The 27,927-nt window shown below is 34.1% G+C and overlaps 1 protein-coding gene across 2 annotated transcripts in view; it reads right to left on the bottom strand.

Annotated features, from left to right (window-relative positions):
• TOX (thymocyte selection associated high mobility group box) overlaps nucleotides 1-27,927 on the bottom strand; it is a 215,380-nt gene that overhangs the window by 69,407 nt on the left and 118,046 nt on the right. For both annotated transcript variants that reach the window (XM_026706175.2, XM_087931273.1), the window contains exon 3: nucleotides 20,687-20,929. In XM_026706175.2, coding sequence (XP_026561960.1) covers nucleotides 20,687-20,929 — 243 coding nt within the window. The remainder of the gene's footprint in view (nucleotides 1-20,686; nucleotides 20,930-27,927) is intronic.

Consider the following 27,927-nt stretch of genomic DNA (forward strand, 5'->3'; position numbering starts at 1 on the left):
TTCACTATATACCATACGTATTTCCAGGCATACATCTATATAGCATTATAATGTTTTCTTCAGGAAAAATGCAGTTACATCTTTAAAATGCCCTGGGATTTTAAGGAAACATAATTTTTGTTTAATTAAACTACTTTTACATTTACTTTTACAAAATGTTACTTTTACATTTTGCTTTTGCATTATAATTGCTAATTTAAAATTTAAAATGAATGGTCTGTCTTTGAGGTCTTGCGCCAACCCAATAATCACAGAAATAAAAAGACTGATAAAGTCATAAAATGAAGAGTTTGGGATGATTTATTGTTCATTATTTCTACTTAATCTACATTCATGTAAACAGTAAATCTTCATACACCCAATACCACAATCTTCATTTATCTTTTATGACAAGGCAGCAAAAAGATAGCTTAATGAATGGAAGGTTGTAAAAAGATCATACTACAAGCTATACAGTCAAAGATGTTTGACATTTCTAAAACCCTGGAAAACCAGTAACATCACATTAACTATTTTTGGTTCTCAACAAGGTTGGTTTATGACCTTGTAAAATATAAAAATCAGAAATGCTAAACATATTCAAAATAAGAAGTAAAAGCAACCTGATAAAAATTCCATTATCTGGCATGTCTGCTTACTGAAGCTCAAATAAAGCCACATTCCTAGCTTGGGGATATACCATTTGGGGCTGTGAATAATCATCATTCTCTTTGCTCCCCGCCCAAAAATGTTATTGATTCTTTTGAATAGGTTAATTAATGATTATTTATGATAAGTCAAAAGGAAAATTTGATATATATCCCAGCAAACAGATGCTATGTCTGTATAGGCAGACACACTATATTTGATCCTAGCTAAAAGGCCCAGAAGCAGTAGCAGCAAATAGAAGATACACTACACTAAATCATGACCAGAAACCAAAATTGGTGACAGAAATTTCAAATTTCAGATCCCACAATTATATGTCAGCTTGTCCAAGGACAATGTATTATGGAAACCATAATAGAAAACAGATGTAAATTACATCCACTTTACTCATTCGCATCAGATTAGATAATGTTATAGTAAGCATTAGAAAACTTAGAAACAAATATATTTATTTTATGTCTATGAATTTTGAAGATGGGGTAAACAAAAGAAATATCTCATTAAATAATATTGTTTACACATGAAAAAGTAAACTTTGATAATTAACAACGAAAGTAAACTTACAGATAGTCCAAAAACATTTATTGTCAAAATGAATTCTTATCTGTGATGATTCTGAAGTTCATTATAGCAACAATAAATCAACATTGGTGGCTTCATACTGTTATGGAAAACTTGCTGCAAGCAGGAAAAACTGTTTAGTCATTTTTTTCCCCATTTCTAATTGCAGACTGAGAATTTGATCAAGTATAAATTAACTCTACATTTCACTTGAAGTCAGTTTTCACTGCAGGGACTAATCAACTGTCTGGACTAGTCCCTGCAGTTTTCTTGGAAAGATTTCAGAAATGGTTTACCACTGACTTCTTCCTAGGACTAAGAGAGAACAACTACTAGCCCATGGTCACCCAGTTGGCTTTGTACTTACAGCAGAACTAAAATTCACAGTCTCCTGGTTTCTAGTTTGTGTCTTAACCATTATACCAAACTGGCTTTTCTTGACAATAATTTGAATATAATCTTGGAAACTGGTCTGTTTATTCTTTCATTTTAGCCTCTTAGAATTAAAAGCATCCAATTTAGTTCATTTCAATTTGAAGATACCAAAATATCAATATGTGGTTGATTTGTTTCATATTTAATTGTGCTGAGTTTACAATAATCTCACACAATGCCTTTGCTATTGTTCTAAAGTAATTATCTACCTCTACTATCTTCTTATATTGCTGCTGTCCAATATACTGTAGGTATTAACTTGTTTAGCAGGGCAGTTGAAATGACATTCATGTCTCTGCAGGGATTAAATAAACTTGCCATATACTACTCATCTTTTTCACTCATCCTTCCAAGAACACCCACTACCTGGCTAGAGATACATTCTAAGAATGTATAATTATGCATATGAATGCTGATGCTTTAATTAATATATTTCTATTTTTTAAAATGTTTTAAATTTAACCTTACTTCTTTGTCCAAGTAATTTTTTTATTTCCTTTAACTGCTTTATATTAATGTTTCAGATGCATATAAAACAATTAATGTAGAACTTCTTAATCTCATTTAATCTAAAGTCAGCCTTTTCAGTTTGCATCTTTTTATCATTTTATGTAGCCCTTATGTTACTTAACTTTGCCCTTTATTTGGTGTGTAAACTCATCTAGGATAGTTGCTTTCTTGTGATGGCTTGAAAATAAAATTAAACCCCAAACATATGAAATATATTTGGGTCTGTTGGCATAACATGATTACTATTCACAGTTAATGTTTACATTGATTTCTTGTGGGAGTGAGATATCTGAACATTACTCAATCATAGTTTTTTATTCTTATGGCCGTGCTCCAAAATCCCAGCCTGATAATTATAGAATAAGAAAAAGAGACTTATAAGCAATAATAACACCCCAAATTCATTCCAACCAGAGATCATAAAATAAAATTATCCATGGGTTGCTTCCTAAATACCACTCAGAGAAAGAAACATCAATGAATTTGCAGTTAAATGGCTGTTGTCTTGATTGATTGATTGATTTGATTTGATTTCTATAGCTGCCCACATTAGTAAATGACTTTGGGCAGATGTAAATATGTTATATAAACCAGACCAATTTTTAAAGTGACTTTAAAGACCTAAGAGGTTAGTTTGAAATACTGACACATTTATATGAAAATAAATGCTATTGATATTAATAAAGTAACATGCACCAAAACATGTTTAGTTTCTGAGGCTTTGAGTTAGGTGCAGTTATGAAACATTCAGTCAAAATAAGCTTAAGACTACTGAGAAGATAGTGTATTCTTACTTTTCTGCCCTTATCTGGCAGTGTAGGGTTTTTTTTTAATGATGTCTATCAGATGTTGAAATGTATACTATTCAATTTCTGCTATATAATGAGCATTTTTACAGAATTATATTCACATTATTTCCCTGCATTATTGCTCTGAGTTGCTTTCTCTAGCACACATCTCCAATGTTCTTCATCTTACTCAGGTACTTTACTGAGTAGATTGTGCAATGAATGTATTTACAATACAAGATAATTAACAGCACAAGAGACAAGTAAAGATTTGATCAACAGCATGCTGCTTACTATCATGTCATTAGTAGATTATTTATTTTGGCAGACACATTGTTTAAATTTGGCTCTGCATAATGTTTATATATCTTTGATTCCATCTATTAGGATAAATGTTTCAGAAATAACAGCCACACTTAGCAATTTTTTATGTATTTTCATCTACCATATGTCTAATTCTGCATCCAGATTGTTCTTCCTAGCTCTTTCTTTAAAGGCATCAGTTTGATAAAATGGAGGGAGATATGTATATAGCTGGGTTGATAGAATAAAAGAATTGCTTTGTTAACTGATCTTTAAAAAAAAATACAAAAGCAAGTAGAAAAAAAATCCCTTGGGTTTTTTTGCATTAATGACTTCTATGTTGCACATAAATCAAAGACATACAAATTGGTGGTAATCCATTCCCTTCCAGTACTTCCCTCCACCCAGAGGTGGTATTCAGCAGGTTCTGACCAGTTCTGGAGAACTGCTAGCGGAAATTTTGAGTAGTTCAGGGAACTGGCAAATATCACTCTGACTGGCCCCGCCCCCATATATTTTCTGCCTCCTGAGTCCTAGCTGATCGCCTGGGTCTTCTTTTGTTACCCTGCACAGGAGAATGGAGCTGGAAAGCAGGTTAATGGGGTAGGGAGGGAATGGGGATTTTGCAGTATTGTTCCCCTGCCATGCCCACCAAGCCATGCCATGTCCACCAAGCCACACCACAGAACCAGTAGTAAAAAATTTTGAATCCCACCACTGCCTCGACCCCAGTTTTGGAATGTTCTTCTGAATGAGCCATGCCTGACACCAGCAAAGACTTTTTTGTTTATTTCTCTAGGGTTTAAATATATTAATATTTTACATTTACTATATGTATTGCACATAAACTTTTCAGTTAATTATATATTAGTGTTACCGCTGATATACTACGTTTCTAATTATTTCATTATAAAAGTTATTACAGGAACTACAAACTTTTTAAAAATTGTAACATAGTGTATTCTAAGCTAATCTAGGAAATTGTGGGAATAAGGAAAATTTCTCACAGTATCTTTTCTCTATAATACACAAAAGATGGTAGACATAAATTATTAAATATATGTGTGTTACTATGATCACAAATTACAATGATACAAATTTAAATTGTTAAAGGACAGTAGAAAATATTACACTATTTAAAATAAAGTTTTCCAAATTATTGTTAATTTTTAGTCTGATAGTTTTTCATACAAAATCATATGCTTTTTCTCTGTATGATTCATGAATGCAGCAAAACATGGAAAGTAATAAATAATTTTATGGTTAGCAAAGCATTGAAATCTTCAGGAGAACTGTTATGAGCATCTGTCTTCTATAGAAGGAAAAACAATGAAACAGAAAATTAGTGTGAAATAACTTCATTTGGAAGCAGTATTATTAATAAACTAGAGCTGACAGAATAATCTTCTTGTAACACCTTAAATGCTAATAACATAATAAATTGTCTGTTTAAATGGATTTTTGTTTGTTTTGAGCATCAGCTAATAAAGAACTGGATACTAAATTAACAAGAGTTCAGCATGTAATCCAATAGAGGATGAATGGCTTAAAATGTTTTAAACATAACATACAATCATTTTAGAAATACTGGTTAACACTGAGATTGTTTAGTGTGAATAATTTCACCTGAGTTAACAGTTTTCAGATTTTAAGAATACAATTATAGCTTCAAAAGATATTACTAACACTTCTAATCAAACTATCTAAGATAGGCGTGTCAAACTCGATTTCATTGAGGGCCACATCAGGGTTGTGTTTCACCTTGGGGGGCCAGGGTGGGCACTCATGTCAGGAGGGCACCTATGGTGGCCCAAGTGCTCTGCCATCAAAAATGGGATCTTGAGTTCCATTTTTGGCTAGGACGGCCTCCTGCAAACCTCTGCCAATGAAAACAGAGCTTGGAGGGTCCATGTGGACAGAAGCACAGTGGCAGAAGCACTGTGGGTCAGTTCTTTGCTATTTCCAGGGCAGCCCCGTGGGCCAGATCTAAGTACTCTGTGGGACGGATCCGGTCCCCAGGCCTTGAGTTTGATACCCCGGTCTAAGACATCAGATAGTCCATTCATCACTCCCTGGAATATTGTACAATTTATTTTCTTTTTCTATTGGTGCCTTCAAATTAGTTTTGAGTCCTAGTAACTGCCTGACTAGTCTTATTAGATTGCAATTCACTCTGTACATGCAGCAATCCTATCCCTGATGCCGCTCCTTCTCCATTCCTTTTTGAGAACTATTCGTGTAAATTTAGCATTAAAATACCTATTGGTCCCTCTTTTCTGCACCCCTGCCTACAATAAATGTACATGTGCATCTAACTGTATGCTGTAATATAAGTCTGGCCGTTAAACCAATATTCTGTAACTTATTTAATAGATTTATTATTACTTGCAAGTTGTCTGAGAAATATACAGGTCTCTATAGCTATGCCTGCAAACCTGCTTATCCAATGCTTATGGAAACTTAAGATGAACATTTTTTTCTGTAGGAAGCCATAAAAGAGAGCTATGCCTTACTATGCAAAGTCTTTACACCAAGTGCTTGTCAAAGAAGGTGAGCATCAGTAAAGCAAGCCGCTTCCAAATGTGAACATAGCCTCTTCCTTTACAAGGCTTTCACAACTGCTTCAAGGATTGTCCCTACTGTTTGTAGTGCCTCTTGCAAAATGCTTGTTTGAGGAAAGTTCGTAACTCATTCTAATACCTTTTGCCAAGCAACTGTCCTGAATGCTCAGCAGTTTTATTAAATATCAGGGTAATGATCAATAGAATGAATTAATTAGATTAATAGACATATAGCCATTTCTGTGTTTAACTTTTATAGAAATTAAGAGTAATGTCTTAAAATCGGAATTCATCCATCATAAACCCACAATAAAATACATGGCTATGTGGTCCTACTTCTCATATATTGTCTGAAGTTATTTAGATTTTATCTCCAAGGATGGATATTTGAAAATATACTTTTGTTGCTTCCTTACACCATTTTTAATTAAAAACAGAAATGACATGCCTGAAACAAGATTTTATTTTATTTTATTCAAAAGAATCTACAAAGAACACTGTGGTGTCTTTACTTTTGAGGAAAATGTCTTTTATCATATATTTTAGTACAACACATTAAAATCAAACATCTCCTGTAGCAAAATGATTCAAGTCTCTGGAACTCAAATAATTTTCTAATAAAAAATGCATGAGACAAATAAATGCACTTTATGTTCCACAAGAAAAGGCAGTTTCAACAGGCTAATGCTCAGAGAAAATTCATTTTCTCAACCAGCCATTTCATTCTGTGGTGCTGTTACAAGCTCCTTCCGGTTGCTAGGCAACCATAATTCATAGTACCTTTTAATGGATACTCTGCTTCTGCTGAGAACATTAAGGTGAAGAGAATAAATGCCTTGGGTGAATCTTGAAATCTTTCATTATGCATGTCATTCTATTTTTGTAATGCTATAATGCTGAAATGTTTCTGTGGCAGGCAACTGAGTTGTGGTAATTGCATATTCCACTCATATATGTTTTGTAAGCAGAGCAGCACAGGCTTGTCCAAAATGAGTTATTTCAAACATGATTGAAATAGGACTTTCTCACTACTAAAGGCAGTAAATAAACCCCCTCCCTCCAAAGGAGTAAAGAAAGTAGGTCTGGAATAGGTCTTCAAATTTCCAATAAATATATGGAAAGCAAGCAAACAGGTTTAGGATTTCATATAAGGATTTTAAAAAATATAAAATAAAAACTGTGAATATAAGATCTGACTATTTTGGCTGTTCCCTCTCATTCCTTATTTATTCTTTCCTTCTTTTATTTCATTTAGTTCAAGCACAATTACAGGGGCAATAGTATCTATACATTTTTACAGAAATCTGTCCAATAAAAATACCAAGAACCAAAGAACTGATCTTTTAGCTTTTTGATCTCTTGGTCCTATAAAGTTTGGGACATGAGATTGAAAAGTGAGTTGTTGTTTTAAAGGAAAAAAAGAAAACAAACAGTCCCACTGTTTCAAGTTACAACATAAACCAGCATTGGAAACTTTGTCAAACATTCTGGTTCTGTTAGTTAGATTGTTGATTCATTCCAACTGGATCTCTTAATGTACATGACTAACAATTAATTTCATTAATTTCACTCAACATTCAAACATCATTATTCTTTGGTCACTGGTTCATGTTTCATTCCCAGGATTGGATGTTCTGTGGAGGCTTTGGTTCAAACAAGTCTCACCATTTCCTCACCTTTTCATTCCCCTCACATCTGATGTTTTTTTTAAAAAAAATCAGAATTCCAGAATTTTGTTTAAAAATATAGTTAAAAGTATTGCTGATCTAAAATATATTTCTGTCAATATTATTTAACAGAATGGGATATCTGTAATTTTCTTTTCATGCTGAAAATATAAGCAGGATGTCTGATTAGGACACGCAATAAAGCGGCATGAAAAGATACCTCAATTTTCATGTCACAATGGACTACATTTTGACAAACCCATGTGCTCTTTTCATGTTAAAATGATGCCCCTATTTATTGTAGTGTACAGTTAACATGAAAACACTGATTCTGAATTCAAACAGTAGAAAGCGCATAAAACTACAAACAACTTGCTAGCACATGTTGTCCAAGCCACTGTTCTCTAGGGACAATTCCTTCAAGGCCTTGAAAGATTTCATAAATATTATTGTTCAAGATCTTGAAAATACCTTACTATTATAAATAAAAATAAAACCATATAAAATGAGGACGCCTCAGCAATGTGTATTGGACACTAGACAGCAAATTTTTTGAATCATAAAATCTAACTTTAATAAATATCTTTATTTTATTAATTTCACTACAACAGTAAAATTACAGACATATGCATCTACACTCAAAATTAACGATGTGTTTGGAGAGGAAATGTGAGCCTACTGTGAAAAGAACAAATTTGCCGAATTCCAAGTAAATTCTTTCATAATTTTTTCACTTTGGTTTCAGATTTCTTTTAATCAGGGATTCTACTTTACATTCCATTACTAACCATGTATTAAAAGGACCATGATGATGAAAGTCTGGGAAACAGTGTATATAAATTAATTCTCTGCATTCATTCCAGTCATGATAAATATTTATTAAAAATAAATGATGATCAACTTATCATGCATTATGCAAATTTAATAAACTTTCTGTAGCTATGTGGGAGTTATTTATTAATTAAAATTTTATGTTGCCCATCTCTTTTATAAGGCAACTCTAAGTAGTTTACAGATTATAAAAACAAATAGAAAAATAATTACAGTATTAAAAGAATACAAATTAAAAATGTTAAATTATACAAAAACCAAAACTAAGAGAAGATTCTGTTCTTAGTCATGAATCTCCATATTGTGCCATTTGTAAAGATCAAGATCCAGTATGTCAATACTTTTTCTGATGTTTACATTGCTCATGAAAATATATAAGAGAAGGAAAGGAAAACTTAGCAAAACTACCTTAATTAAGAAATGTTTCCAGATTGTTCCTAACATTACTAATGAAAAGGCCTTATCATACAAATTCATCATTCCACTTTAGCACTGAGTACTCCTAGGTCCTTGACAGAGTGAGGGTCATCAATAAGGTCATAATTGCCTAGTTTGTATTTGGTGTGCTGATTTTTTTTTACCAATGTGTAGGACAGAGCATTTGTTGGTCAAGATTTGGAGTTGCCAATTGTTTGACCATTCAGACACATAATCAAGGTCACTTTGAAGAGCAGTAGCATTGTCAGTGGTGTTGAACAGTTTTACATCATCTGTGAAGAGAATGCAGTTGCTTATAAGGTGATCGCAAAGGTCATTTATATAGAATATAAAGAGTGTGGGTCCAAGAATGCTACCTTGGGGAACACCTCTGTTAACTGGAGCAGAGTTTGATAAAGCGCTCCCTATTTTTACTATTTGTTGCCTGTTTGACAGGAATGCAGTAATCCACTTATGAAGGGATCTGGAAATGCCGTAAGAGTTTAGTTTTAACAGTAGTTTGTAATGGACCACTGAATCAAAGGCTTTGAAGAAGTCTATGTAAATTGCGTCTATTGCTTTACCCTGGTCAAGTAAGTTTGCTACATAGCGCGTTTTGTTTTTACGCCATAGTGATTTTTTAAAAATTGGAGTTTTCTTATTGTTATGGGTAATTTGGTGGGGTTTTTTTGTTTTTAGGGGTTACTAATGGTACATATAGTTTTATGACTCTTTCAAGTTCAAGTAAGAATGCATTATAATGGTCTTCTGTAATATTACAGTTAGAAAACAGAATGTGCCAATCAAGAGATGATAGGTCAGCATCTATGAGATCATAGTTGGCTTTTTTGAAATTGTATTTTGGAGATCCATCATTATGATCTTCTTTGTGAGGGCATAAATTGAGAAAAAGGTCAATCATACTTTGGTCACTATTTGAAAAGGGTTCTTGTATTTGTAGGCCATAAATTGAGTTTGAGCTGTTGCAGAAGATGAGGTCGAGGCAGTTGTTGAGTCTAGTGTTGTTAGTTATTAATTGATCTAGTCCCAGTGAAGTAGCGGCATTATATAAGGTTGCATGTATGGGTTCGGATGTACATTCAGTTAGGGTCCAATCTATAAGAGGTAGATTAAAGTCACCAAGGAAAATAAGAGGGTGTGGACAAGAGGCAGCCCATATCAGCAGTGAAGTTAGTTTGTTTGCATGAACTATGTCATAATCAGGGGCTCTGTATCATAGTAAGAAGTAGATAGTGGTATTTAAGGACAGTTCACAAACAGTCTCTGGAAGAGCAAGCTCTTGTGTAATTTGAATCTTTCTCAGATTTAGTGATTTTTTTTATAGAAGATAGCAACTCCACCTTCTCTACGGATTTCGTGATCTGACTGATAAACATGATATTCTCTGACTGTGGTAAGGGAGTCTGAAAAAGATGCATTCAACCATGCCTCACAGACAAATATAAAATCGAATGCAGCTGTGCTTAGTAAGATGAGGAATTCATGCATTTTATTTGTGAGGCTTCTTATGTTGAGTAATTTGCATTTTAGATATGTATTAGTGGGTCTGGAGGAAGTAAGGGGCATGCATGCCTATTGTTGGATGTTGGGGTGATGGTTGTTGGGATTTAAGTTGAAGGTCTTGCTTTTAATACATTCTGGGAGGTAGTCAATGTATAGTTTAGTATTTCCTCATTCTTGTAATCTTTTGAGTTGAGAGCATAGTTCATGGGACCGTACACATTGCTGTAAGGTTAGGTCAGGGCGAGAACGGAGATTCTTATGGTTGATGTTGCTCTTGGCAAGTGAGTTTATAGTGTAAATGAATTTTCGTTTGCTTAATTCATTTTGGCAAACGACCCTGCAGAAGTGTGGGGCCAACGTGCCGTCACTTTTTTTAAACTCTGGGCCGATGCGGGAAATGTTGAGTATTTCATCAGGGGAGGTGCTTGATGTTTGATGGCCAACTGATGATGTTGCGGACATTTGTGATGTAATCATTGTTATTGTTGTCTTCAAGACTAAATTACAATTTTCTAAAGAATAAAAAACTAGTGATCATGTTTAAAGTCCTGATGATCAAATATGTGAGATTCCTTTTAAGTACATTATTTCCATACTCTGCCTCATATTATCATATAAGAATCACAAAACAAAGTTTCTTATACCAAGTACTCTTAGAAAAGTGCTAATTTCCAGAATCCTGCTTTGTCTGAAAATAGGAAATAAATAAGTCACAGTTCATCAGCATATGAACTCTCCCAAAATCCAGTGATGTCAAAAATGGCCAAATTTGGATTAGGCCATTTTAAAACTCCCCAAAAATAGTCTGGAAAATAGACATATCTTTTGTGGTGATTAAGAGGGATAGGTGGCTGATTCAAATGTAAGAAACTGTATACCTATTATAAATTAATGTATGATCTTCAACAGGAATCAACATTACTTGCCTGTCTGTTCCTTCAGTTTTTAACCAAGATCTTAAAGCTTTTAAAATCCATTGAACATTTTATCCAACTGTATTATTTACATACACAAAGATTAATTGGCTTGACAATCTGGGTACAATCAGCTTATTCAATATATGCTTTGATTCAATACACATCAAATAAGATGGCAACAATTCCCAAAACAAACACCTGCTTGCAGATTGCTTTCTCATCTCTCTTAGAAGTGAGCTCCAACTCCCAACATGTATATACTTCTTTCCATAGTTAGATATTACATTCTTCCCATTCATATATAGTATTTTTTAATGTGCTTTGAAGTATAGAATATTCTTGGATCTGCATGTTGACCATGGAAATATCACAGAACAAAAACTGGCTTTTGCCCCATTGTTAAATATCAGAATGATTCATCAAACTTGTGCCATAATGTAATTAGCAATAGGGTTAATATTCTTCATCTCAAGAATATTTCTTTATTTTTTCTCTCTATGGAAATATCTTGCAGTAAGTTTTCAGCATGGCTTTTTACCTTTCATGAAAATTAAAAAAAAATCCTTTTCCTCTAGTATGATCTGAATTTTTGAAAGTATTGTTCATATTGTCCTCAGGCAGAAACCTAGCATTCAAGAAAACCAAACCAGCACACACACACACAGAGCAACCATTACACCAGGTTCAGTCAGGTGACTCTAATCTAACACACAGGCAAACAAACATCAGTATGGAAGAAGCCCAAACCAAAGGAAGAAGCCCAAACCAAAGGCAAAGAAACAAGCAGTTCAGAAACCAGAAATCTACCTCTTTTTGCCTCTTCAAGCAAGTTATCTAGTTTGCTGATGTAGTTAACTTTCTATTTATTCCTTCAATCCATACCAAAACCAAAGTTTTCCTAAAATTACTGATGCCAGCCATTTCTTGTTTTTATCTTATAGATTTTGTTATGCTAAACACGTCTGTCACATGTGTCAAGAAATGTGCATGTTTGTACTGATTAAATGATATGGCTGTGTATCATTTAAGTATGTCTAATATTTACAGTATACACCAACAGAAAAATGAACTTTCTAGGTACTGAAATGGAAAGCTATTTGACCTCAGTCTAATATGGCTACTTTCTTATTAAAATTATTGATTAAGAATAGCCTGTGAGTCTAAAACCAAAAGAAAAATGAAAGCCCACAGAGTCTTGAAGAAAAATGTGAGAATTAAGCTTTTAAAATCCCCAAACTCTTTCTCAATATCTATTCAACATTATATCCTTTCCTAATATTATTTTTTTCCTAAATTGAAGCTGGAAGTATTTTCCTTAAAAAAGGAACAAATGTATTGATCTTAAATGAAACAGATTTAATATAAAATTGAATTGAATCTATTATTTGCAACATAAAGAAATAATGTTCTGGATCTATCAAGGGAATTCAACATTTCATTTTGTCTTGTCTTGCATGTTTCATGTAAGAGTCAAAGAAATCTATCCCTTGAAAACTATACTTTCAAGTGTACTGTGAATCAGAAAAAAGAATATGAGTGCTTAATATCATTTATCAAAGCGCAAAAAGAGCAGCAGGAGACCCAAACCGGGGGAGGTCACAGCCAACAACATTTCTGCAAATAAAATAGTGCTGTAGAAGCATCAAATGCAAATTACTGTTTGTTAGAAAAATTTAATGGACTTCCACGTCACTTTATAAAATGCTTAATTGTAATCCCCCTTTTAATATACACCATCAGATTCAAGGGGAAGATGCCCTGCTGATGGCAATTACAATGTGTCAAATAGCATATTTATTTACACTTGGTTTCTAAAGCTCTAAGATAAAAAAGGAATTCTTTCCCACTTGTCAACAAACTATAATTATTGTGTATCCTTCTGTCACTTGCTACACAAAACTTTGGGTCCTAATTATATCTACTGCAACAATTTTGTAAATGGGGTGCTTCTCTTTCCCTTTCGTTTCCAGGAATATAATTAACATCAAGCATTTATTTATTTTATTCATTCCAAAGTAACTTTTGGGAGAATGTTAAATATGTTGATAATTTTGTATCTATGCTTCATTGGATCATAGGGTTAGAACAGAACTTGGAAGTAGTCCTTCCTTGGTATGGATCTGCATATCCCTGACTCCTGAAGCCCTATTGAGGCTTTATCTCTATCTATGACAAGAAAAGGCATCAACTCTCAATACACCCTGTTTCTCTGTCAAGCAATGTATGCCATGCAAACCTTCCTCTACTGTTTAGTCAAAATCTGTTGAGTTGCTTCTTGTGAGACTATATACACGTTTATTTAAAGGAAGGTGGGTATTTTTTTCAGCTACAGTATTATTCCAACAGCTGGAAACAGTTACAGATGCAGAGTGTGGGATGATTAAGACCAGAGGTATATAGTATGCAATGGGAATGTCCTATATTGTATGGTAATTTTAGTGGCTTCTGTGTTAAGTCACTAATTAAGTTTTTACATTTTTATTGTTACATTCACACATTGTTATTATTCTTACGCTTTTGCTAATGCACACGTTACTTTTAAAATGACACTGTCACTTTGTTATCTCTATCATTTAGAATTTAAGGTGTGCTTTTAATATATGCTTCAATTGATAATGATCCTCTCTTCTCTATTCCCTTTGTTGTTATTATTAACAGTTATTATTGTTATTAATAACATTTGGGTAATAAATATATAATTTTTTCTGTCTCTTTTTCTATTTTAGATATCACATTCAAAGTGTTTAAGTATTTAAAGGAAATAAAATACTTCTAACATTTCTTTCTATTTTCTTAAATATGTCATATTGTTTACTGTTATATGTTCTATTCTATCACTCAGAGAATGTACTGTTAAAATAGAGTAGATATTATCCAGAGACACTAAACACATTTTTTTGAAAAAAATATATCCAGAATCTACAATCAGCCAATATAATTCAATATAGCAGGTGCTATATTGAATTGTCTTGGGTTGATTAGCTTCCAAAAGTTCTCAATTGGAGCATAAAATGGAAAGGAGCAATAGATGATAGATTCAAGTCTGGCACTGGGAATACAGAATAAAATGTCAGTTTTACGTAGAATAAAACAATGTGTTATCATAGAATCTCCCCAGGGATCAGATTGGTCCAACTATGTTGGCTTTTCAAAGGCTTTTAAAGACATAGTTTTGTCATGGGATGTGGCACAATTCATGCAATGTTTATGTTGTTTTCCTGTTGTGATTTTGTTTTTCAGTTTGGCTAAGTATGCTTTTTTGTTTTTATGTTATTTATGCTGCTTTTAATTGCTATTATCCACCCAGAGTCATGAATTTGAGATGGATAGCCTTATCAATTAAGAAAAAATAAAATAAAATGTTAGTTTTACACAAAATAAATTTAGTTGTATAATGGAATAAAAAAAGTGAAAAGGATGGATTTTGAGGAATGGTTGGTATTCTGGATAGAGATGGGCCTGCCATCTCATTAACAACCAGCAGCGGTAACGTTGTACATTTCTCGTTTGCTTGTTCTCTTGTTCACAAAACATCTCATTGCCTATAACTAATTGGCTAATGTTTAAATATGAGCAAAGAAATTGCCTCAATGAATTATCCTTTCATTGTAACTGTTTTCTAATTTTTAATTACAAAAAAAGTCATGAAAATAAGAGAAAAGAAAAAAATTCTGGAGTAACTGTACCAGTATGGAGAGAAAAGTCAAAGTTTCAGGAAGCAATATTTTCTCCAATAAGGAGGATATGTTTAGAATGATGGGACCTTGGTGCTTTTTGAGCTTGTTTCATTGAAGACATTTCTTTACCAAATTAGGTAACATCACCAGGGCCAGAGTAATACCTTGTTTAAGTAATGAAACATCTGCAAGAAAACAACAAGCTCATGAAAGCACTAAGGAACACTTAATATTTTCTTTCATGGACTTAAACCATATATGTTGCTCCCCCACTTGATTCTAATCTGACTGACATTCCAACAGATAGTCATTGACAGAGGTCTTACACTACTAAAAAGTGTATGGCCTGGCAGAACAATTGCATAATGAATTGTTTTGTAATGAGTTGCCAACAATTGGCCCAGCTAATAAAATAATGTTGACATTTACTGAGATCTAGAGTCTACCCTCAGCAGATAATGATCTTCCTAGAATCATAGAATCAAAGAGCGCTATTTTGACCATTGACTCCAAACCCATGTTAAATGCAGGAATTACTCCAACAGATAGCTGCATCATAAAGATGAGCAAAACATTTGAAAGAAGAGTTTTGTAATGTACAATATTTATTGGGTTTTCCCATAAATAAATTAATAGTAAGTAAGAAAGTAAATACAAAGCAGTCAGGCAGCTAAAGCAGTTAAAATTGCTGCTTTAAAATTGTTTTTGAGCTGTTTTCACAATCATGTCCTTTCATGGCCAAAACTGTTTATTAGCTGTGTATGCCCTCACAGAAAAACTGGGAATATGTGAAGCAGACATGCAAAACTTGCAAAAGAGTTATCCTCATCAAGAAAGGTGCTACAATCACACTGGCATATATGGCAAACCACTTGTTTCAAATTTTTGCACAGACCTACTGTCCAGAGTTCCCTTGAGCACATTCACCGAAAGAAATTCATTGTTCTGAGGACTGGCTCCAATGTTAAAATGCTGTCTCTGATTTGAAGTATTTTCTAAAATGTAATCTTCATTTCTGCAACTTAAATTCATTATTTCTGTAATCTGGAAAGCTTTCATGTAGTTTGAAACAAAAGAAGACATGCCTTGACCTTCTTTTGCCTTCTTGAAATATATTTGATCCCTATTTTCTAGCCTTCATGTCTCATGAAAAATATATTAATCTTTTTCAATCTCTCTTAATAATACCTAATACCAACTTCTCTGCTCATCTTTGTTACCATTTTCTTAACCTGTTTCAATTTCTGAGGATCTTTCTTAAACTCTGAGGCCCAGAACAGGTAATGAAAAGATGAAAAGAAAAGAGAATGGTATAATTGCTTCTTATCATCTAGAAAGTTTACATTGCTTGAGTAAACCTCAAATTGCATTTACATTTGTTTCTATCCAGATTACACCAATGTCTTATGTTTAGCTTTTTTTCCTCTGAGGTGACAGCACTTTCTTAAAACAAGATGGTTATACCTTTCAGTTTTCATCCCATCTCTATGGCCTTGCAAATATTGCAATCAAGTCTCATCATAATCAGCACAAAAAGATACCTTTGTATGGTGCAGCTTGGGTTAATTTTCAATATGCTACACCACACAATGTCTTCTTTGTTACTCTGGTTATTGCTTCTGTGCCACATACCCAGGATAAGAAAAAAAGATGCAAAAAAGAAAATGAAAAAGTATTTCTTTGTTTTAAGACAGATCAAGAATAGCAATTACATCCAGATAGTCCTCAACTTATGACAGTTCATTTAGTGATCATTGGAAGTTACAAAAGCACTTAAAAAAAGTGACTTATGACCATTTTTACACTTATGACAGTTGCAGCATCTCTGTGGTCTCATGATCAAAATTTAGATGCTTGGCAACTAATTCATATTTATGACAGTTGCAGTTTCTTGGAGTCCTGTTTTTGCAAAAAATTTTTGATAAGCAAAGTCAATGGGGAAGCCAGATCCACTTAACAACTGTGTTACTAATTTAATAATTGCAGTGATTCACTTAACAACTGTGGCAGGAAAGGTTGTAAAATGGGGCAAAACTCAACGACTGTCTTAGTTAGCAACAGAACTGAGGACACAATCTAACACCCTTCTCAGTGAAGAAATTCAAATAAAAATTTCCCCTTCCTTTTCTTTTAAACCATTATTCCATATCTATGTAAAGGTAAAGGTTCCCCTCACACATACATGCTACTCGTTTCTAGATCCGTTACAGAGCCAGCGCTGTCCGAAGACATCTCCGTGGTCATGTGACCGGCATGACTAAATGCTGAAGGCTCACGGAACACTGTCACCTTCCCATCAAAATGGTCCCTATTTTTCTACTTGCATTTTTACATGCTTTTGAACTGCTAGATTGGCAGAATCTGGGACAAGTAACAGGAGCACACTCCATTATGCGGTGCTAGGAATTCGAACTGCCGACCTTTCTAATTGATAAGGTCAGCATCTTAGCCATTGAGCCACTCCTCCCTTCATGTCCATGTAGCAGATCTTAAATAATGCTATCATACCAGTCATCTGTCTTTTCCAAAATTTCTGCAATGCATTCTCCTAAGACTTATTCTATCATCCTTGTTACCCTCTTGCCCAATTGTTTGGTAATGATTCTTAAAGTGTGTTACCTAGACTTGGATAAAGTCCAAGTCCTTGATATAGGTCTAACCAAGGCTGAAAAATAGCTACTACCCTGTTTCTCCAACAATGCTGCCTCCCCCAATAGGAAATCCCAGCATGTTTTATAGGCATGAAATGAAATTAAGCCCCTCCCCCCAAATTAAGGCCTATATTAAAACATGCAAAATGGGGGGAAATGGTGGGGGGGCTTGCGTTAGGAAGTACTTTTGTTGCACACCCAGATATGGTGCTGCCTGCGTTGACCCTGATATGAAGTGCCCCACCAACGCTGAGGTCAACATTCAAGCCATCGCTGCCTGCCTGCCCAAAGATGCAAGGGGGGGGGGGGAATTAAGTCACCCCTGAAAAGACAGCCTAGCCATTTTGGGGGGGCTCAAAAAAAAAAAGACCCGGCCTTATTATATGAGAAACATGGTATTATCCCAGGGCAGTATTCTACTGTATAGTGCAGTGTTGGTGCAATGTCGGTGGTTTTCAATTCAATGTGTGGAGTGTGAAAGATGTGTGTTTGTGTTTATTTTCATGGTCATGATGTGCACTGAAGATGGTGTTTGATTTTGTTGTACGAGGTGGAATGACAATAAAGTAAACTAAGTAACAATACAGAATAGAATGGAATTCACAAGCTACATTTATTGATGAAACTTAAACTTGAACAATCTGAATTCCAAAACCTTTTCACGAGTATTATTACAAAATCAAGTGTACCTCCTTCTTTTCCTGTTACATACTTTTTTTTCCTAATAACCTTACATTTTTTTTCCATTATCTCTCACTCTATTATGTATTCTCATATCCAGCACTATGATTCCAGGGAAGTCTTCCAAATATAGCTATAAATTCATAGGGCATATGTAAGCCAAATATTTTATTACATGTGACGTAGTTATACTGAGAAAAAGGTATGATTCATACTTCTAATATTGTGAAATATCATACCCTTGCATGAATAGTACATTTTAAATTAAATAGCAGCTGATGTTTTTAGATATTATCCAAAAGGATTTCCATAGATAATTTCCTTTCAAAATTACAGAAAGACATGCTTTTTAAAATGTGAACTGTAAAATCAATGTAAAATAATATTGTAAGATCTATTCATCTTAATGAATAGTTTAAATATACTAAAAGTTTTAATTTGTTAAAAAGCTAGACTCTACTGTTTTAAAAAAAAATCTCTTAAAAAAAGCAAATGACTTGAACCTAAATAAACCATGCAGTGTGTTTTCTTTCTTCTATTAGGTTATCAATATTTTTCTTCCAGTTTCTTTATTAAAATTCCCTAAAATATCTTGAATAGTTCCCCAACTATAATTCCTCAACTTACAACCACAATTGGGCCAAAAATTTCTGTTGTTAAATGAAACATTTGTTAAATAAGTTTTGCCCTATTTTATGACTTTTCTTGCCACAGCTGTTAAGTGAATCATCATAGTTGATACATTAGGAACCCAATTGTTAAGTGAATCTGGCTTCTCCATTGACTTTGCTTGCCCGAAGGTTGCAAAAGGTGATCACATGCCCTTGGGATACAGCAAGTCATAAATATGAACCAGTTGCCAAGCATCTGAATTTTGATCACATGACCATGGGGATGCTGCAAAGGTGGCAACTTTGAAAAATTGTTATAAGTTACATTTTTCAGTGTCATTGTAATCGTTATAAAATGGTCACTAAATGAACCATTTTAAGTCAAGGCCTACCTGTATTTACTTTTTCTTAATGACTTTCTCAGTCTGAATATCCACAAGCTCTCAAAATTCTACTGCTCCTTCTTTGAAAGAAATAGATATGAAACATCAGATCGTTAGGGAAATACTTGGCTTCCAAACTCTAGCCCTCAATACAGAAACAGTCTTGTGATATACCATTACTGGAATCCAGTACATATGTGTTAAATACTATTCTTATACTCCTAAGATCTTCATAGGATTCAGATATTTTTCTTTATATCAAGTCTGCATTCATTTCATCCCAAAAGGTGAAACTTGAAGCAGCATTTAGACTCCATGTAGGAACAGATATTAATTCAGTCCAGGAAAAAAAAGTATGTAGTAAGCCACCTCACATAAATGATTCTGGGCGGCTTAGAAAATTAAAAATACTCTTCCTCTGAAACTATAACTCTTCCACACCCAAGGATAAAGTATTAACTACTAATAACCCATAGTGGCAGAACTCATCCCCCCACCCCAATGAAAATGCCTGCAGGAACAGCAAAGTCTTCAATTCCTTGTGGAAGGCTAATAAGGTTGGCCCATTTTCTTTATTTCTTTCATTAGTTTTCAGTGAAATATTCTAGTTTTCATGATTCAAAGGGCTATTTGATTGTTAATAATTTTCTAAAATTCAGTAGCCATGGAAATTAACCACACATTCTGAAAAAGAAATATTGAAGAATACCATCTCAAAATCTTTTCCCAAAGAATAAATATCCTATTTAATGTTAAAAAAACTTAAGATAAGAATACATGCTGTATTCAATAACAACAACAAAGTTTATTCGTTTTAGTTGAAACTAGCAATGCAATCAGAACTCTTTACCTAATCATGCATGGTTTTATTATAAATCCAGTTCTTCTCTGATTTTTGCATTATAGATTATTTTTCTCCTTCCTAGCATGTCAAATATGAGACAATCCGGAAAACATTGGCATATATATTCTGGACTTTGAGTGGCATGCCAGAGGCTGTTCTCCAGAAAGTAGATGGTACCACAACAGTTTATAAATTTAATTTAGTTACATTTAAGGGTATTTAAAATGACATGATAGTAAATATAGTTAATCTCTTTATAATGTTATCCTGTAAAACAATACAATTCAGGAGCATTTACTGAGGACCATAAATAAGGTTTTGAAGGACAACCTGAAGTCTTGAGATCAAAGGCTACATACCAGATTGCAAGGTGATCATCCATTTTATTTATTTCTGGCTTCCAGAAATTATATACAGTACAGCAGTGTTTTATCTGCTGAAGTATCCACAGTGGAAATGCCTTTCTACTTCTTCCACAATATATGTGATTTGGGTATAATTTTTTTCAATCCTCAAATCTCTTATATAAGGTATAATTTAAAGTAAGCTTCTTATCAAAGTACAAATAGTACATTCATTTTAAAAAACATATGTTTCAAAAATCTCTTTTAGATACATAAATGCATGCATAATATATGCACACAGACACAAACACACATGCAAATTAATAAGCTTACCACAGACAAAGAATTTGAAAGCATCGTTCCATCTTGGCCAAGCATATTAGAGACTGTGATTTCAGGTAGATCCATATTTTGGGGGTGGAACGGAATCAGGCCATTATGGTTGAGAGGGTGACACAGTGAAGGGTAACCAGATTCCGTGTCATTCAAATGCACTAGTGAATTGTCAGGTAATGAAGGTGGAGTGATGGGAGGTATGTTAAAATCTTCACTTTCAAGGCTTGGACCAGGAAAAGACTGTTGAAAGATGAAAGAAAAGTTTTAATTAAACTATGAAAAGCCAAGTAATCCATTACTACTTCAAACTGACAAAACACTTTTTCAAACACTGTAAGCAATATAAAGTTTACAAGCAATATAAAGTTTATGACTGGCATAATGTTAGGAAATAATTCTTTACACACTTTAAAGTACCTATCTACTGTATTAAGGCATCTGTATTACAATGAATGAGAAAATAGTTCTCTTGGAGGTTTAAAACCTTTAATATTTTCACAGCTTCCATTAAGTAGAATTCTCTCCACCTCAGTGACTAAATTTAAGGCTTCATTACAATTTTCTAAGAGCCTTCACGGGGCTGAATAGGAGCTAGAGAAGTGGAATTCAATTTATAAAATTAATATTAGATCAAAAAGCCCTCCTAACACTCATTACCACTCAAGAGCAGAAACAATACAAGTGGAGAAAATCTTGTTCTTGAACGTTTTTCTATAGTGCATAAAATAATAATAAATTCAATTTGCTACATCCAGTGAAAATTAGCCTTAGATACTGTTGTGGTAATTCCCCGTTCGGAGAATGAGTGCATACAGGGAGACATATTTGAGAAAAGTGTTTGAATAATACATACACAGTACACAGATACACTGTACAGTAAGTGTAGGTTTTTACTTCCAGAAAGGTTTAAGCAAAGTCCAAAATAAGAAATCCAAAGTCATTCACAAGTAAATCAGTCAGTTTTCAATCTAGGGATAATCCAAATATCAAAGTCCAGTGTCAAAAAACAGCTCAGTAACAGACTTACATTAAATCCAGTAATATCAGTCAATTAGAAGAAATGGAGGAACAGCAATACTTTCCAACAGAAGGAAACAGAGATACACTCACACTCTCTTCTGAGACTCAGACTAAACAACCCAGGTTTCTGGCTCCATCTTATGGCCATTTGAGAAACCACACCTAATTACAGTTTTGCATTTTCTTAAAGATACAGTTTTAAAATGTTTATCCTGATTTATATATTTCTAGCCCAAATAGCTGTTAGGTGACTCATATTCCTAACAGATACAAAATGTGCTATATGAAAATACAGCATTTCTGATTCTGCTATTTTATGTTAATAAGAACAATCTTAATAGTGAATACTTATGTCTATTGACAATTATTGGTAATGTCAACTTAGTTAATCAGAATCTTTGGCCTTGGCCAAATCTAACTGTTCTCTTAAGAGGAGCTGAGTGGCATGTCTCTCATGAAAATGAAGAACAGTAGACCAAGAGGCTATGATAGCCTAAGATTGCTTGAAAAGGAGACATGATAATAGAGAAATGCAATAAGTCTTTATTTAAATTTTTTACAAAAAATCGTTAAAAGTTCTTCCCAAAATGGGTTAATCAGGGCACGACCATTCCAATGCTCATCTCTGGAATACTACTGGAAATCAACTGCAGTATATATATATATATATATATATATATATATATACTCACAAACTCAACAATATTCTTACTTCACCTCATCTGCTGGTGTTTCTCTGGCTAATCTGTCAAAAAGCATCTCTAAAACTTTGCAAACAATTCTGGTAATTTCCAATAATCCTTTATTTCCCTCAATGAGCAGCATGAGCTATTTGTCTGCTTTTTCAGCAGACTAATGACAACGGTGGTCTTGGGCCAATCTATAGAAAATACCACTTGAATCTAGTAATAAATGATTTACACTGCATCATGAAAATCAAGAACTGATCTTGAGACATCCACCCCCAAAATTTCACTAGTAGATTTTTCTGGACAACAGAGCAATACAGGCTGTGTAGTAACTTGTGGAACTGCTTTCAGCTGGGATAAGGCTTGTCCAAATTATTTTGCTAGCTGCATCATAGCATTGTGCAGTTTGCTATTTGTATATCCATCTGTTACTGATGCATCATCAAACAAATCAGCCCAGAGTTCTCATTCATGGCACAAATGATTAAGCTCAAATTGCTCTATTATGCATTCATTGTGCAAAATCGTAGCTCTCTGGAAAAGGCTCTGTTGTGCTAGCAAAACTGGAAAGAAAGAAAAGAAGAGAAAGACCAGGAGCAAAGTGGATGAACTAAGTTACAGTAGCCATGAGGGCACCATCAGGAGACCTGAAAAATTATGTTAGGGATAGATTATCATGGAGAAAATCTATCTATGTGGTTGTTAGGAGTAAAAAAAGTGACATAATCAATCAATCAACGATCTCTCTGATGGGAGACTACAGAGGCATTCAGGATCGATGTCAGCCATTCAAAATAGGTAAGGTCAAGAGACAGACACAGTAGCAATTCGAAGGATTGCTCTTTATTGTTAGGAAAAATAACAGAATCTTGAAAGCCCGTCTAAGCTTCTTTCTACTCTAACTTATATCAAATATAATTAAGGTAGGGTTATTTTGATTTTCTTCTTTACACTGCCCTCCTTTTCAGGACCGAATAATAGTTTTTTAAAGTCCTGCTTAAATGATTCACTCATTGCCCCCTCATTTCCAAAGCCAAGTCTACATTCCTTTTTAAATGCAAGCTAAGAGAAAACAATTTAAGATATAATGAGGGCAAAATAGATTGTGTGTGTGTGCACAGAAGTGCATACATTGCTCAAATGACTCATATTATGTCTTTGCATATTACTCACCAAGTACAAATATTTTATACAAGCTAATATAAAGACATCCACCTAAATGTTGATTTCTCTATTTTCAATTTCCTCCTGGCTGACAATATTAATTAAGCAGATGGTGAATGACTGACAGAACTGGAGTGATAATTTTCTAAATAATAGTGAACCCACTGCACCATGCTGGATGTCAACAAGACAAATGAACATTTCTAGAAAATTAGATTGAATTTTCTTTCCCCAATTTTTAGAGTAAATTGTGTTTATTTTTGTTAACTATTTGTTCTTTAACAAACATTAGCAGCGTAGGTGTTAGCGGTATAGGTGTGACAGCTAAATAGAAGTTTATATCAGCACTTTAATGGCCAATTGTTTCCTGCCTTTTTCTGCATGTTTACTGGAGCATGCCATAGTGCACCTTCTAATGCTCAAAAAGTTCAGAAATAGTTGCTATTTGCTTAGATCCTCTTGTTTCCTATTCTATTTTGCTCTTGTCAAATTTAGATTATAGCTGAGAAGAAACTGCACTGAGTCACAGAAAAAGAAGTACAAGATCTATTTCACAGACAAAAGCCAGGAAAAGCACTAGGCCCTGATAAGATAACTCCTTCTTGCTTAAAAGTCTGTGCTGACCAATTGGCCCCCATCTTCACCTGAATCTCCAATAAATCACTAGAGATGTGTTATGTTCCTTCTTGCTTCAAACAATCTATTATCATCCCAGTGCCAAAGAAGCCCTCCATCAAGGAACTGAATGACTACAGACCAGTTGCTCTAATGTCTGTAGTTATATAAACTTTTGAAAGGCTAGTGCTGTCCCTCCTGAAAACCATCACGGATCCTCTGTTAGATCCCCCACAATTTGCATACCAAGCAAATAGATTGACAGATGGTGCTGTTAATATGGCTCTGCACTACATCCCATAACACCTTGAATCTCCAAATACCTACGCAAGGGTTCTCTTTGTAGACTTTAGTTCAGCATTCAATACCATCATTCCAGACATTGTTCTAACTAAACTAAACCAGCTAGCTTGTAAGTGGATCATAAGTTTCCCAACAATCAGGAAGCAACAGATGAAGCTAAGCAGAATCACATCAGATACCTGTACAATTAACACAGCCTCCTCCCCAAGGCTATGCACTCTCTCCACTTCTCTTCTCTTTATACACCAATGACTGCATCTCAAACAACTCATCTGTTGCAGATGATACAACAGTGATTGGTCTCATTCGAGATAACGATGAATCCGCATACAGATGGGAGGTTGTATAACTTGCCTTGTGGTGTAACTGGAACAATGTGGAACTGAATACACTCAAAACGGTCTACCAACCGTAAGGTGGTAGACTTTAGAAGAAACCCTCCCATACTACCACCTCTTACAATACTAGACAACATAGTATCAACAGTAGAGACCTTCACATTTCTAGGTTCTATCATATCACAAGACCTAAAATGGACACCTAACATCAAAAATGTCATCAAAAGAGCACAACAAAGCATGTTCTTTCTGCACCAACTCAGAAAGCTCAAACTGCCCAAGGAGCTGCTGATACAGTTCTACAGAGGAATTACTGAGTCTGTCATCTGCACCTCTGTAATTATCTGGTTTGGTTCTACAACCCAACAAGACATAGACTTCAAAGGATAATTAAAAACAATTACTACCAACCTGCCTTCCATCAAGGACCTGTATACTACACAAGTCAAAAAGAAGGCTGTGAAAATATTTACAGACCCTCACATCCCAAACGTAAACTGTTTCAACTCCTACCCTCAAAACGACACTATAGAGCACTGCACACCAGAACAATTAGACACAAGAACAGTTTTTCCCCCTAATGCCATCACTCTGCTAAACAAATAATTCTCTCAAAACTGTCCAACTATTTACTAAGTCTGCATTACTATTAATCTTCTCATCATTCCTATCACCCATTTCCTCTCACTTATGACTGTATGACTGTAACTTTGTTGCTTGTATCCTTACAATTTATATTGTTTCCTAGTATGATTTGATTGCTTATTTGTACCCTATGACTATCATTAAGTGTTGTACTTCATGATTCTTGACAAATATATTTTTTCTTTTTATTTATGCTGAGAGCATATGCACCAAAGACAAATTCCTCGTGTGTCCAATCACACTTGGCTAATAAAGAATTCTATTCTATTCTATTGATGTTTTCAATCAGTCATACTTTCAAGTAGTTATTGTGAGTTTTCTTTTTGGTCCTTTGAGCAAACTATTAAGTAATGCCCTCACTGTATCATGGATAAGAGAGTAACTTGTAATTAATATTTCTTATATAATGGATAAGCAGAACAAAGAAAATTGATTTTGCAGAAGAGGAACTATCAGTAACTAACATATGTACCTGATGGCATGATTAATATATTAACAGAATAACAGAGTTGGAAGAGACCTTTTAATCCAACACCCTGCTCAAGCAGGAGATCCTATACCACTTCAGACAAATGGTTGTCCAATTTCTTCTTAAAAACCTCCAGTGTTGGAGCACCACAACTTCTGGAGGCAAGTTGTTCCATCGATTAATTGTTCACACTATGAGGAAATTTGTGTCAGGAAACTTTCCCTTAGTGCTAGGTTGGTTCTCTCCTTGTTTAGTTTCCATCCATTGCTTTCTGTCCAGTCTTCAGGTGCTTTGGAAAATAGGTTGATCCTTCCCACCTTCTTTGTGGCAGCTCCTTAGATATTGGAACACTGATATCATATCACTCCTAGGTTTTTTTTTTCACTAGACATACCCAACTCCTGCAACCATTTTTCATAAGTTTTATAATTAACACCTATCCTATTAGCGTGCATTATAGTTAAATGGCAAACAAAGCCAGTCTCCAAAGTGGTTATCCTCCTTGAGAAGTCCTACCCACTCCTACTGTGTTCTGGTGTACCACTGCAGATTTCAGGAACATACTGATTTAAACCCTGTTTTATCAGCACCAGGAATCACCACAGCCAAGTGCAATTTAGATATTTTAAAGTAGAGAAATAACAAAACTGAGAGGCACTTAGGGAGTTGCAAATGTGTTGTAAGACCAACCCTTCTAATGAGTAATCCATCTGACTGGTTAATCAGGGATTATAAGAAGTTGATAGAGAATTCTGGAGACTGAGGAATAAACATCCAGCCTTTTAAACACACCAATATTGCATAATGGTTACTTAAAGAGTTTTATTCTTGCACTCTAGTTGAACTACTTTGTCCTTTTGGATTTCCTTATTCTGAATTTATGAATTCTTTGAACAGAGATATTCTTGACACACAAACTATTATTGTTTGCTTTACTTTTCTTGTTTGTACTTCCTTTGGTTATAAAGTTTTGTATGTCATTCAAAGTCATTGTGAGATGAGTGACTATATAAATTGTATAAATAAATAATCATTTAGACTCATGCTATCAAAATGTAAATTTACAGTTAATTTGTTTTAAATATTAGCTTTGAAAGGACAAATTCATTGAGAAATCCTTAAACAGAATGCAATACAGAACTGCATCAGCAAATATTCCTTTTGTTTAATTATGTGTTATCTGTATTTGTCTTGATATCATGAACATGCTTGCACTCCTAGTGCACATTACATACTCACTTTAGCAGTTTGCAGAAAACATAATATTTTGACAAGGAAAGGCAAGTTTTACTTTCCATAGGGATGAACGGTACCCAGCTCCTCTTCCAATAGAGCCACAATGGACTCTGGAACCTGCCTATAAATACCATGTGAAACAATATTTTATGACAGCAGACTACATTATTGTTGATGCTGAATCCCAAAGCAGCATGCTATATATTTGGACTGATCACTTAGAGACATAAAAGTTGGCTATAATGTCTTCTAAAAACAGCAGATTGAAAGACAAAATTTAAAATCTTTTGGGTAATTTCATTCTAAATGACACAATTCCTATAAATAGTACTTAATGCATTAGAATATAAGGTGCAAAACATTAAAAGGTGCAAAACTAATATTAAATGAGGGCACTTTCAATCACAAATTGACTTCACGTCAATTACTTCCCCCAGAGATTTCAGCTGCAAATAAATATACAGTAGATACAAATATAGAAAGGAATATGATGTCACCTGGGATACACAAAAATCTGCAATTTTGCTGAAAGGATTGTTTAACGGATCAGTATTTAAAATAAACTAAAAGCAAAAACAAAACCCTAGATTTTTAAGACTTTGGGAAACTATACAGTCTAAATCTCTCATAGAAGGCGAGGTTTAGCTTTGGAATAATTACAATGCAATTTATTCTATTCTATTATACTGAGCTTTATAAAAATGGTGTAATTTAATAAATATAAAGTTACAAACTGAACCTTCTGCGTGCAAGTCCAGA

The sequence above is a fragment of the Pseudonaja textilis genome, chromosome 3 (assembly GCF_049901715.1).
Source record: "Pseudonaja textilis isolate UNSWEBS1 chromosome 3, rPseTex1.2, whole genome shotgun sequence".
Lineage (NCBI taxonomy): Eukaryota > Metazoa > Chordata > Lepidosauria > Squamata > Elapidae > Pseudonaja > Pseudonaja textilis.